Source organism: Lacerta agilis, chromosome 13 (genome assembly GCF_009819535.1).
Source record: "Lacerta agilis isolate rLacAgi1 chromosome 13, rLacAgi1.pri, whole genome shotgun sequence".
NCBI classification, from domain to species: domain Eukaryota; kingdom Metazoa; phylum Chordata; class Lepidosauria; order Squamata; family Lacertidae; genus Lacerta; species Lacerta agilis.
The window spans coordinates 39,660,710-39,674,505 of NC_046324.1; the positions used below are offsets into that span (position 1 = coordinate 39,660,710).

At 42.3% G+C, this 13,796-nt stretch overlaps 1 protein-coding gene across 1 annotated transcript in view; it reads left to right on the forward strand.

Annotated features, from left to right (window-relative positions):
• MOSMO (modulator of smoothened) overlaps positions 1-13,796 on the forward strand; it is a 41,161-nt gene continuing 27,365 nt past the window's right edge. Inside the window, exon 1 of the mRNA XM_033167185.1 lies at positions 1-245. Within this exon, the coding sequence (XP_033023076.1) occupies positions 140-245 (106 nt within the window). The 5' untranslated portion in view covers positions 1-139. The remainder of the gene's footprint in view (positions 246-13,796) is intronic.

Here is a 13,796-nt window from a genome sequence, read left to right on the forward strand (position 1 = left end):
GGCGGCGGGGTGACGGCGAGCGCGTCTGCTGCGGAACGCGGAGCCGGAAGGCGAGCCGAGCCATGGAGCCGCGGCTGTGAGGAGCCCCCGGCCCGGGCCCCGCTCTTGGGAAGCCGGGCCGAGGCCGGAGCCGGAGGACATGGACAAACTGACCATCATCTCAGGATGCCTCTTTCTGGCCGCCGACATCTTCGCTATTGCCAGCCTGGCGAACCCGGACTGGATCAACACCGGCGAGTCCGCGGGTGGGTCAAAGCACGGAAGGACGAGGCAGAACGGCTCGAGGGCTTGGAGGAGGAGGAGGTGGGAGGGCGGGAGGGGGTCGGGTCTGCTCGGGGCAGCGGGGTGGCAGCCTGGAGGGACAAACGCTGCAGCCGCTGTGGCGAGGGATGGGTGGCTCTGCAGGGAGCCGGAGGGGTAAGTGGGGTCGAACCCAAGGCTCCTAAGCGGCTGGCTGCTGCAGGGACCGAGGTGCTGCGCGCTGCGCGGTCTGTTTGTGTTTTGTAAGAAAGGGGGGGGGGCGAAGTGCATTGGGAAGAAGCAGGGTGGGGGGCTGGATACAGCTCTCCCCACGAGGTCGGTTGTTGTGGAAATCGGGGCATCTAGACATTCACCGTGACCCGACACTGTTCCTGTATTTGGGGACAGGAGGAGTTCGGGGTTGGGGGCAAGTGTCGTGGCAGGGGACTCCAGCTCCCCAAGCAGTTGGCCACGGGGGGAACCAACGTGCTGGACTCGATGGGCATTTGGCTTGTTTGTGTTTTGGAAGCAGAGGAAGAGCAGGAGGCGAAATACTGGGGCTGGCAGAGGGGGAGAAGGTGTCCATCTGGCCAGATCTTGCTCTCAGAAACATAACCTTTGCCTAGGGTGATCCTTCATAGAAAATTGCTGCTTGCTGTCTTGCATGTTGGTGATTTTGTTAAGTACTTTCATCATCCCTGTGGAAAGGAGGGATGAAACACTACCAGATAAAATCTGAGATTGGAGGCTTTAAACTAGGAAGTCGAGGGAATCAGTGGTGCTGCAGTGGTTAAATAGAACTTCCAGGTCCAGAGGCAGTATGCCAGATAATACAGAGTACTGGGATCAACTTTAGAAGCGGTCTGTTACCTTCATCCCAGTGCTTATTGGGTTTCCAGAGGCATCTGGCAGCAAATGATATTGGACTAGCTGAACCTTTAGCCAGATCCAGCATAGCTCTTCTTGTATTTGGGAACAGAGAAATAACTCCTCACCCCTTACTACACAGAGCCATCAAGCCATTTCCTTGGAAGGGTAGGAGATGCAGTAAACCCTGTTGGGGGAAACCACTGATGGAGTGGGCAAATATATGAGGGAGGGGTTTGATCACCAAATGAGAGAATGTATGGGTGAAGGATGGATGAAGGAAGGAACAATTTCATTGTTACAGTTTCTACTGCATCCTTGTGGCTCTGAGGACTTCGGCTGCAAGTCAGTTAGCAAGGCCCAGAGGTTATCAAGTCTAATCCTCTGTCTGAAGATAGGTCCATCACGACACTAGCCCTCTTCAGTTATTCAACAACTAGACTGCATTCAGCTGCAGCTGAAAATCAGGTATTGTGTAGAGTGTGAGTTTATTGAAAAGAAATATAATGTTTCACTGTTTGTTGTTAATGGAAGGTTCTGCCTCATAATGTGTTTGAGAAATGAATGTGCAATCCTGGCATGGCATCTGATAATTTACAGAAAAGTAGGAAAACAATTATCCTAACAGCTTGGAAGGGCTGCACATCAGATAAGCGATGAAAGGCAGGCGACACTGGTACTAACACTGGTGAATTATGTGAGTATAAATTGTTTTTAGGCTTGCTATTTAGTCCTTCAAAAATTGGTGTATGCTCCTTGCATATGATGGCACACTAGGCCTGCACAGATAGCATTTTTAAAGGATCAGGGGATGAAATTTGCAAACTAGCATCACTCTAGGTGGGGGAACAATTCTTGCTCTATCCATAAAGGGCAGTCAGTCCAAGCTGTTCCTTGAGATGTGGCAAGTGCAAACAGGGCTGAAAGTAGTGGTTTGGATCCATCCCCTGAAAAATGTTCTTTCCTGAGGTTCAGCTGGGCTGCCCTGAAATTTTTGGAGTATGGTGTGTGGGAAGAAAATTGGACAGAGACTGCACAAGCACAGAGACAGGCAATGTTGTTGGACTATAACTCCCATCTGCCACAGTAAGAGTGGCCAATGGCCAGAGATGATTGGAATTGTAGTCCCAACAATGTATGGAGGGCATTGCATTGACTAGTTCTGCCTAAAAAGAGATACTCTGGCTTGAGAAACCTGGGTTTGGAGAGCTTAGAGTTCTTGAAACCCAATTTATTTATTTATTTTTGCATTATATTGCCCTGATAGGGAGCGAAAGTCAGAGGGGAACAGACAAGGGAAATGCATTACTAGAGAAAGAGAAGTTGAACCTGACATAAAGGTGTTGTGTGTGTGTGTGTGTTGGATAGCAAAAACTATCTCAACTGTGGTCAGACAACATCTGGGTCATCTTTAGACACGTACTTGCATATTTGACCCTGAAGAAATAAGGGCTAGTCTGCCATCTCTTAATTGTACTAAAGCAGATACATTGTTATGGTGACAGATATTGCTGAAGGAATTGATTCCTTCCCCCCATTTCAGCTTGATGAATCTGAATTGGATCGCTATTTGCTTTGTAAATGTGATAATGAGTAGCAGCCACTTGAGGCTATACTGGGATATCAGCATAGGTTTCATTGGTGCTGGTGTTTAGTTTTTCTGATGCAACTGTAAATGCTAACCTTTTTGTGTGTGGGTGAACTTCCTGAAATAAGGACGCAAATTGCAGTGCTAGAGGGTACAACAACCAGAATAGATTTAATTAATGCCATGAAGTTCACCGTGTTGACATGCAGTTAAGTCTACCTGATACCAGAGGCTTACTGTAGTCCTCTGGGACATTTTACCCTCCTTTTGTCTTATTTCTGACAGTCTTAGTTTTATGACAGCAAGTAGCACTGTTTCCTTGGCGTGCTGATGTTTGTGAATCTTGGGAAGTGCTGAGAAAAGGTTTTTTAATTCCAACAATCAGCTAATGAAAGTGTTAAGCACCCCCACCCCATTAGTCAGTTCCTTTTAAGGGTTGGGCTTGTGGGAAACTGGAAGGCCTTCCAATGATTGTGTGTTCTTTGGAAACCGGAAATAGCCTTCTGACAAAGACAGATGACAATTCAATGTTGTATGTATGTGCCCGCGTGATCAATGTGTATAGGATGATTTACAAATTTACTCTGATCAGCTTAGAATCTTACATTTGATCCGTGGGAAAAGGCACTGGGAAATGGAGATGAGAGAAGCTGGGAACTACTGCAACCATTTAGTAAATCTGGACAATATGGCTGTTATTTTTCCTCCCTTTGCTTACATTTTCTTCTGATATCTGCTTTGGAACTGCAAAATTTCAGTGTAGAGTTATGCTTCACACATTCTTTAGAAGACAGTCTCTAAAGTAGATGGTTGCAATCTTATTGTGTGTTTGTTGTTCCAGTTACATCGCCCTCTGTCCTCCAAATCCCTGTTATCTTTTCCATATTTTCATCACTAGATTTGTCAGTTCCATCAGGGCCTAAATAAACCGACCACAACATACAGTGACCTTCCAGTCCTCAAAAGTGCTGTGAAAGCACAGAGGCCATTCCATCTTTATGAGAGTAAATTCAAGGATTTGGGTCTCCTTACCTTTTGAGGATGGGCGTTGCAAAGCAAGATGGTTAGCAATGAGGCAGTCATTGGGGATTGGAGCATGTATGACCGCAGGCATATTAATTCACTCTCTGCAGGAGCTGGATTGCATTTTTAAAAATGCATTAAGGATGTCTCTTACATTGTGTGCTAATTTAATGTTATTGGCCTTCATGTTTTTCCTGAAGTTTAAAGCCAGTAGACTTCGCTGTAGACATCATTGTTTATTTAAATATTAAATTTAGTCACATTTCAATAGTATATACTAGTTTTCTGCTTTTTTTTAGGCCTCCCTGTGGTAACAAGCAGTTGTTTTCTACTCCTTTACTTGCTCGCAAGGATCCGGTAAATAAAAACTTGGTAGCGTTTGTAGCATTATTTGACATGACTGTCCTAAATAACCAGCCATTGTTTTTCTGGGCAAATAAATAAATAAATCACTGGTTGGGTAAATTTTTGTGGAGCCTGCAAAAGTCAGGTACAGTGGTACCTTGACTTACGAATTTAATCCGTTCTGAATGCACATTCATAGGTCGAAAAATTCAAAGTAAAAAAAAAAGCGATTTCCCCATAGGAATGCATTGGAAACAAAAAATTCGGAAAAATTCGTAAGTCAAGTAAACCGCATCTAAAATTCATAAGTCGAGTAAACCCCATCTAAAAACGCCAATGGATGTCCTTCGGATGTCGAAAAATTCGTAGGCGTGCGGGCACTTTTTTCATTCGTAAGTCGAAAAATTCGTATGTTGAGTAATTCATAAGTCGAGGTACCACTGTATCTTGTTCTGTTTCTGTGTAACAATGGTCGCACACTGCTTTTGATGTATACATTCCCACTGGGCACTGTTCAGCCATTGGATAGAATGCACACAAATAGCAGCATGATTTAATTTCATAGCAACCTAAAATTGGGCTATTTCCAGTGAAATTGAGGGCACCCGAAAAGTGGCCTTATCTGGGAAATTCCCTGAGATTCCTGCAATGCTCCGGAAGAGTTTCTGTTCTTTATTTAAATGAAACAAATGCACACCCCTTTTCAGCTGCCGTTAATGGCTCTTCAAAGTAGTTCACAATAACACAACCAAATGTGTTTGTGAGGCCCTCACAATGACTGTTCCCATGAAGTGTATCCAAGAAGCATGTCCAAGTTGTTTGTGAATATTGTTGTTCTGCTGCCCAGAAGGAATTCCCAAGAAGAGAGAGATTAGCCTGTTCTTTAACTGATTTTTCTTGGGAGTAACGGAATCTGTTCATGGTCCTGGGAGGCTGATGTTCACCTGAGTCCTCTCTCCACTCCTTCCGGCTGCTGTTAGTCAGATCAGGGATGAGGAACCTGTGGTTCTCGAAATGTTCTTGGAATCTCAACTCCCATCATCTCCTGCTGGCATGACCAATGATTACAGTTTATGGGAGTTCTGGTCCAACAGCATTTGGAGCACCACGGGTTATTCCGCCCCCCCCATCAGCCAGAGGAGGGTCTGCTAAATAGGCATTGTAAAAGAAAGCAAGTTTTTCAGGTTACACATTCTCCCTTATTTGTACTGTACTTCTTTGCTAGTCATTAAATATCAGGGTGGATTTGATTTAAATCAAACTGATTTAAACCATTATTTAAATCACTAGTCAGTAAGGCTCAGGGTGCATTTAAATAAAAATAATCTGATTAAAAAAATAATCTGTTTTTTTTATTTAAATTGGATTTTTTTAAAAATTTAAATCCACCCTGAGCCTTACTGACTAGTGGTTTAAATTGTGATTTAAATCAGTTTGATTTAAATCAAATCCACCCTGATAAATTTCAATTAATTTGATGATTTTGCTGCACTTGATGAACCTTGCTCCTTTGTAACCTTAGCAAATCTTAAGCTTCCACTGATTTTTTTCAAGCTCTGTACTGTTTAGTTAGCATTTTGGTGAACTTAGTCTAGTTTGGTATTTTCTTCTTTCAGTCCCAAAGAGAGAGAAAATTAATAGTCTTAATAGCAGATGACACCACAGCATATGAAAAGAACACTTCATACTCTTGCTTTGATACTGAGTGGACATCTGGTATGTTTCTGCCAAAGTGGCACAGTAAAGATTTTAAAGTGTGTCTGTTCCAGTGGTAAATACTGTTGAGTCTGGACGTAAAATGAGTGGTTTTAATACTCTGTTAACAAACTGTATTTGTATTTGCATGCAGCTCTTCTACCAGTTGGGTAGATAAGCAACACAAACTCTGAATTAAAAAACACACACAGTAAGAACAGCAATTAAAAACAGTGGATTGAAACTTTTAGCTTTTTTGAATCCTGTAAACAAAGGATGGGGAGCCTGTGGACTTCCAGATTCTCCCACAATCTCGGACAATCCCAGACAATTGGCAATGCAGGCAGGGGCTGATAGGGGCAGGAGCCCAAAAGCACCTGATGGGCCACAGATTGGAGCATGAACAGGGGTCCTCAAGCATGCTCCCTGCGTCATCAGATTATATTTTAATCTGAGGACAGTGTGCCTCAGTGCAGACTGACAAAATGGGCAAAGGCTTGCTTTTGACTAGGCTTTCAACATACTTTAAAGAAGTGAGACTTCAGTGCTTCTGAAGCTCAGCAAAACTGCAGGGAATGAGACAAGTAGCTTAAATAATGCAAAGTGCCACCATAGAAAAGATAGCTCTTAGAACACTCAATCTAGTTTCTTTGTTATTTCTGAACTATATGAAGAACCTTTCTCTAAATCTTCATGAAACTATTTAGGCTGCAATCTGATGTGCATTTATCTTTGAACTAAGCTCCACTGAATGCAAAGGGGGTGCCATTCCCAGCACTTTTTCCTGGAGATCTTTTGAACCTTACCAGGAATTAAAGAATGTCCTCTACCTGTGAGCTTCACTTAAGTTGTGTTGGACCACACTGATATAAATAATAGAATTGAGAACCTTTGGGCCCTCCAGATGTTAGACTCCAATTTCCATTGACACTAGCCAGTGGGCAGTTAATGGGAGTTGCAGGGTTTGAAATTAGCAGGGCGCCAGGCACATTTTGAACCTAAATACAGTGGTGCCCCGCTAGACGAATGCCTCGCTAGACGAAAAACTCGCTAGATGAAGGCATTCGTCTAGCGGAAGGCTGCCCCGCAAGACAAATTCGTCAATGGGGCTGCCTCGCAAGATGAAAAAAAAATTTTTCTTTCCGTCTAGCGAAAACCGCGGTTTGCATTGGTGCTTCGCTAGACGAAAAAATCACTAGACGAAAATACTTGCAGAACAAATTATTTTCATCTAGCGAGGCACCACTGTATTCTCCCATTTGTGAACACCTCCAAAAGTCTGGGTGCCATTTTTTTGCACTTGGCTGACATTCAAGGATTACTGAAATGTATGTGCTTTGAAGCCTCAAAATTTATGTTAAGGACAGACAATATGTTATGGAGTTTAGCAATAAAGAGTAGCATGTTTTGAAAACTAAAGTATGGTACCAATATTTTTATTGTAAACACCAAATAAAACATGTATTAACAATTTCTGCTAAAAATGTGATTTTAACAATGTATCACTTATGTGAATTGCTTATTAGTTCATGCTTATCAAAATAATAAATAAAAAGTGTTGCCAACCCCTCCCCCCCCAGTGGCGACTAGACATTCTGTTTTGGCCCCCCCCCCCACCCAGGTCCCAGAAACCATTTGGCTCCTAGCTTTTCTATCTCAGTTTCCAACACTGGGAAGTTGTATTCCAACAACATCTGGAGGGCCACAGCTTCCCCATCTGTAGGTGACTTTATTTAGGGGAGAGGGAAGTTGTGCAGAAGAGATGTTTGACATTTTAAAGCTGTAACTTGATTGCTGGAAAGACTTGTGAGTTCTAATTGCCTGCCTCCCCCCCCCCCCCAGCAAAACACTTTTCAATGTATCAGAAGGGAAGCTTGTGTATTTATGAAATCTCATAATGAATTTCTGTGCCTTCAATTATATTTCAAGCAGTAGTCAAGCAGCTGCCTTGGGAGCATCTGTTCAGTGTCAGTGCGCAATACAGAAAGTAACTGTGTTATACCTTTCGTGAAATTTAGATGCTAAATCCCTGCGGGTAATTCAGCAAAATGAGGAATGCTCACAACCACTTAGACTGATACATATTTTCACATATGGCCATATTGGCTGCAATTGATATTTCAGGCATGCCGTCGTGTTGACTTGTGTGCAGCTACTGTTAAATAGTAAACTTCAGTTGGCTGTGCAACTGTGAAATGTAATGGTTTTTTTTTACAAGTGACCTTGCTCCTCTTCTCATTTAAACAGCCCTGTAAGCTGAGATACTGTGACAGTAATAAGTTATGAATTTTAATGATGTATTTTAACTGCCAAACTAGTTTACTTACACTGGCATCTTCCAGCTTTCCTAGAGCATTTTCCATATGGACAGTTGGTAGTTTATCAAGCCGTTAATCAAAGAATATGGTCTGGGGATAGGTTGATGTGCTGCATACTTAAAACAGGTCTATTACATAAAAAGTTGCCTCCTCTGAGTTAGACCATTGGACCATTTCGCTCAGTATTGTCCACACTGACTGGGAACAGATCTCTAGGGCCCGGGGCCCGGATGCAGCCAAATCGCCTTCTAAATCCGGCCCGCAGACAGTCCAGGAATCAGCGTGTTTTTACATGACTAGAATGTGTCTTTTTATTTAAAATGCATCTCTGGGTTTTTATGGGGCATAGGAATTCTTTCACACACACACCCTAAAAAATATAGTCCGGCCCCCCACAAGGTCTGAGGGACAGTGGACCAGGCCCCTGCTGAAAAAGTTTGCTGACCCCTGTGGGCTTCAGACAGGGAGCATTTCCCAGAGATGCTGGGGATTGAACCTGGGACCTTCTGCATGCAAAGCAGATGCTCTGTGGCTGAGCTATGGCCCTCCCTCTGCATTACACCTTGCATTTGCACATTTGCCCTTTACAAGTAGGTGCAAAACAGCAGTTGTGTTTCCTTACTTAGGCGTTACAACTGGGGATATTCTCAAACCTCTGAAGTCTACAAATGGAATGTAGTAAGGAACAGAATGAAAAATCTACGTTTATGGTATTGACTTCAGCATTAGCTGCATTAAATGGGAAATCCTGGCCACAGCACATCATGCATTAGTTATTTGAAGAGTCGATTACTGTAATGAACTTTATATGGGACACCCCTTGAGCTTGATCTGGAAGCTGCAGTTAGTGCAGAATCCTGCAGCATGATTGCTGATAGGAGCGAGACGTTGTCAGCATATAACCCATGTGCTCCGAGATCTGTACTGCTTGTCAATTGTCTACTGGTCCAAGTTCAGTGTCACTGTTAGTATATAAAGCCCTTAACAAATTTTTAGCACCTGCTAAAAATATTTTTGTTTAGATAAGCCTACCCAGAAATCTGGAATGTTGACATGTGCTTTAATCTGTTTTTAGGTTATTGCTGGTTTTAATTTTTGAATGTTTTAACTGTAGATAGCTCAGTTGGTAGAGCATGAGACTCTTAATCTCAGGGTCATGGGTTCGAGCCCCACCTTGGGCAAAACATTCCTGCATTGCAGGGGATTGGACCGGATGACCCTCATGGTCTATTATTCTTTTGAAATAGTTGTTCTTAACTGTTTTTACATATCGTTTTATTCTTTTTGTAAACATCTTTAATGCAGGTTTCCTTGCAATCAAACAGCATACACATTTTATTAAATAAATGAATAACAGTAAGCCGTGGTTTATTATGAATGAGCTGCATTTGCTTCAGATTCACTCCTCCTATGTTGCCAATGAGATAATAGCTTCCCATTTTGTCCAAACCGGGAATCATGTTTATTAAAACCATTTATTATATTTTTATCCCACCTTTTCCCTGAAGGGTCTTTGCCCTGGGGAAGACCTTGGTCTGTACGCATTGGGCAATCTTTACAAAATTAAACTACAACATTTGAGCACCAGCTGGAGACCATCCTTTCCTCTTCAGAGTTGCCAGCAGATCCAGAAAGGTTCACTCGCTGCTTTTTCAAGCTCATGCAGATCAGTACCTGGGACAAATGCTTCTTATAGTCAGCAAGGAGGTAACAGTTGAAGTCCAGTTGTGTGATCTCTTCCCCGCCCGAGTGCATGGTTGACATCCTCACAGCAGATTTATAAAACTATTTGCAGTCAGCTAGATGGCTTCTGCCTCACCCTCGAGGAAACGTGGCTCTATTGAAATCTGTCTTCCACATTTACATGGTTATTGCCAAATAAATAGGAGTAATAAAGAGAAGACATTAAGTTGATGATATTGGTTTCTCCATCTGAAACAAGAGCAGCTGAATAAAACATTTAATATAGCTGTTGCCTGATAATCAGGTTAGGGTTAATATTTGGCATAAAAATGTAATTTTGCTTGGTTCTTCTAAACTAATATGCCTTTGAAATTAAGGATCCGTCGTTACGCACTTCAAAATGTTCTGTAATGCGCTGGTAACATATACTGGGCAGTGGCATTACAGTGAAGGCTCTCAGAACTCTTATTTGCTGGCATGATCAGCAAAGTCTGTAACACAGCTCACTGATGTGCTTTATGTAGTGCACAAAATCTTCAGTGGTAGAAGGTTTTGTGCACTATAAAGAAGTAGCTACGCCCTTCTTTGAGCTGAAGAAGTGAAAATTTTTCTGGGTGTTACATTGTCATAGGTGAAATGGTTTGCATTTTTCCTGAGTTCTCTTTGGTGAGGGCATTTACATAGAAGGCCTGGAGATGTAAGGAAGATAAAGGGATTGTCCTTTGATTTGTGTTGAAAGCACAAAATAAAACTTGCACTTGATTTCTTGGCGAACTGGCTGCAGCTCATGTGTTCTGAGGTCATAGATTTTGCCAAACCTCTATAGGAGGTGACAAGAGTTCCTCTTTTTCATTTTGAGATAGAAGGTTTAATTTGTATATTCTCCTGTTGTAAAAAAAGCTGTTTATACAATAATATATTTTATCTTTTGATGGAGAGCATCTTCAGCTGGAGGGGTGGGGGAGGCACCCAGATTTAGTAATAAAATGTTCTAGCATGGTGCTTGCATTTTAACGCCCACTAAAATAAAATAAAATAAAATATTGTTTTGGTGTCTCTGATGAGGACGCTTAGTAGAAACATTTAGGCAATTTTCATATAATAAATAAAGTGCCTGAGAAGTAGCAATTTAAGTCCTGTTTCTCTCCTTTTTCTGTCATCATTACATATATCAAAAGTATTGGAATAAAGGAAAGCAAATCATATGTAGCCTTTGGCATTGGCTGATCCTCATAAATGCAGAAAATTGCAGACTGATTTTATTGCAATACTGTTGAGAGATTTTATTGCTTTAGTATGGATTCAGTCCTTCCCGTTGGGTATGAATGGTTTTTTCCCCCTTTTCCTTTTTAAATAGGGTGGCCATCTCCTAATCCCATATGCGCACTCATAATATTTGATAAATCAAATGGAATGTCAGTGTTTCTAAGCCTGGAAACAAGATCTAATTGTGGGTTGTAACAGCCTTCTCCTCTTCACCATATTGCCAGGTCTGCAGAGGTGCTTGGTCATCCAGTGGATTAAAAATTTGAGACTAGCATCTAGGAATCTGAAGGTGCATAATCCCCCCACCCACCTATCCTATAATTTACCCAGTGGTAGGTATGTTAAGCCTGGCCACAACTAAGGCGTAGTTATACCCTCCCCTCTGGTTGATAGGGAATTGATTTTGCATCTATATTAAGGACCAAACTCATGAACATATTATCTTGAAATGTAAATAGCAGCCAAGAGGAAGTCTGAGTAGCCTCGTGACTGTAGGGATCTGAACAAAAAGAAACCCAATCTCCTTGGAGCGACTGTTTGCATTTCAAGAGAAGCTTCCACTTTATGTCCTCGGAGGTTTCCCTTGAAATGTGTGTAGCAGCTTCAGAGAGATGATTTTTGTCAGTTCTGTGGCAGGAAGGAGAGGGAGAGGTCAGCTTCTGTTTTACACACACACACACACACACACACACACACTGCCCCCCCAAGCATGCTCAGTTTTTCCAGGAACTGCAATTTTCATAAAATTAAAGCTTGTGTATTAATTTCATCCATGCAATTAATGCCTAGTTTGGCCCTAGGCATGGGCATTGTATGTGACTCACTGTATGGTTCTTCCCCCCTCCCAACCCTAGTGGTCACTCTTCTTCTTACTGGAAGGTGTCCAGAAAGTACCATTGTCAATTCCTTGTTGAGGGGCCAACACAACCGAGGATAATGTAAACCCAATAATTGCACCAGATTGAAGCGATTGGAAAGATCGCTTCCAAGAAAGCTGATTTTTAAAATTATTATTCTTGTCTAAGCCACCAAACTGCAGTAGACTGCTTACCACTGGGCAGCGACTTTGATTTTTCTGCAAATCATATGTAGTCTGATGCATCAACCTGGTGAGTGAACCAAGAAATATTGGCTTAGATGTTTAGGAAAGAAAAGGACTTGGAGGGGAATTTTAGTGGTCAAGACATAGACCCGTTTCTTTCTCTCTCTTGCTGTGTTTCCCAGTCTATGCATTTGTTCCCCAGAATATAAAAAAGGTGGTGTAAACCTATACAAGTTGTTTGTTGTTACTACGTAATTAGCTTAAAAGAAGCCACACTTCATCCAATTGCCAAGTAAACCTCATTGGAAAAATGTGATTTGTATATGACTCCTGCCTTATTAAAAGCAGTTTCCCTTGCAGTCAGTACAGTACTTGCACATGAATAGGATTATATAAAACATTGACTTGCCTTTCTGCCAGAGTTAGGAAGAACTGTGGGTCACACTTTTCAACTTGGCCTACTTTTCTTCTTTAAAATAGGTAGCAGAGGAACTGTTCAAGTTTTCCTCCCTTTTTCATTTCTTTCCCTTTGACAGTCTTGTAACAAAAGCAGCTAGATGTACAGTGGTACCTCTAGTTGCAGACTTAATCCGCACCCTGAAAAGTCCGCAACTAGAGCGCCTCTTCTGCGCATGTGCACGGCGTGATTGAGCGCTTCTGCGCGTGTGCAAAGCGCACAGATTGCTTCTGTGCATGCACGTGCGGTGAACCTGGAAGTAAACACTTCCAGGTTTGCTGAGTTCGTAAGATGAAATTCCGTAACAAGAGCAGAACGCAACACGAGGTATGACTGTAATTCTTTTTTTGTCTTCCGCTGTGGAATTATACTAGCTGGCTAACTGAGCTTCAATGCTTTGAGTCAAAAGTTGTGCTCCTGAGCACCTGCACATAATTCTGACTTCTATTGCAATGACTGGGGCTTAATCCCTACTGTATAAGTGTTATATTTGAAGAGTTGGGCTATGATAATCTAAGTCAGAGGAAAATGGCCATATTGATCAAAAGCTTGAATCCAAATGAATGAAATAACAAGGGAAGAGAATCCCATTCATGTTTTAAATAGCTGTTTGCAGACTCAGGAACTCTTGCCACATACATGTCAACATTTTCACGAACTGTCTGAGCTATGCATGCCACCGTCCTGTTGAATGTTGCCCAAGGTTCATTGGAAGAAATCCCCCATCTGAACAAAATTCTTGAGTCTAGGTCAAAGTGCAACTTGAATTTTGATAGTTCTAAAGCTGAGTAGCTGTCGTGTTATCTGTGCACGTACAGGGATGTGTAGTCTGTTCAAAGGGATGGCTGACCGTATGCAGAAGTTACATATTGCCAATGACTAACAGTCAGCTGTGATGGCTATATTTTGAAGAATTTGTGGAATAGGTTTGGCTGCTTGAGAATCTCTGCTTGCTCCACCCCCATCTCTTTTTAGCATTTTTTCATCTTTAGTTCAGTGTTGAAGGGGCAGAAGATCGGTCCCTCTGTACAGTTTCTCTATCACCCTTCACTTCAATTCCCCCTCTACCATCCCAGTCCATACCTCGTGTTAGAAATTAACCAGGCTCCAGGCACATTTTGCGACTTTTGTGGGTCCAGATGCGACCATGTGGAGATCTCTGGCTTCCAGGTCAGTAACTGGGGAAAGCAAAATACCACGTGGAGAAGGATCTGAAATATTTTCCTTGAAGCTTGAACTAGTTTTTTTTCTGGATTGTTTTATTTGAAGTTT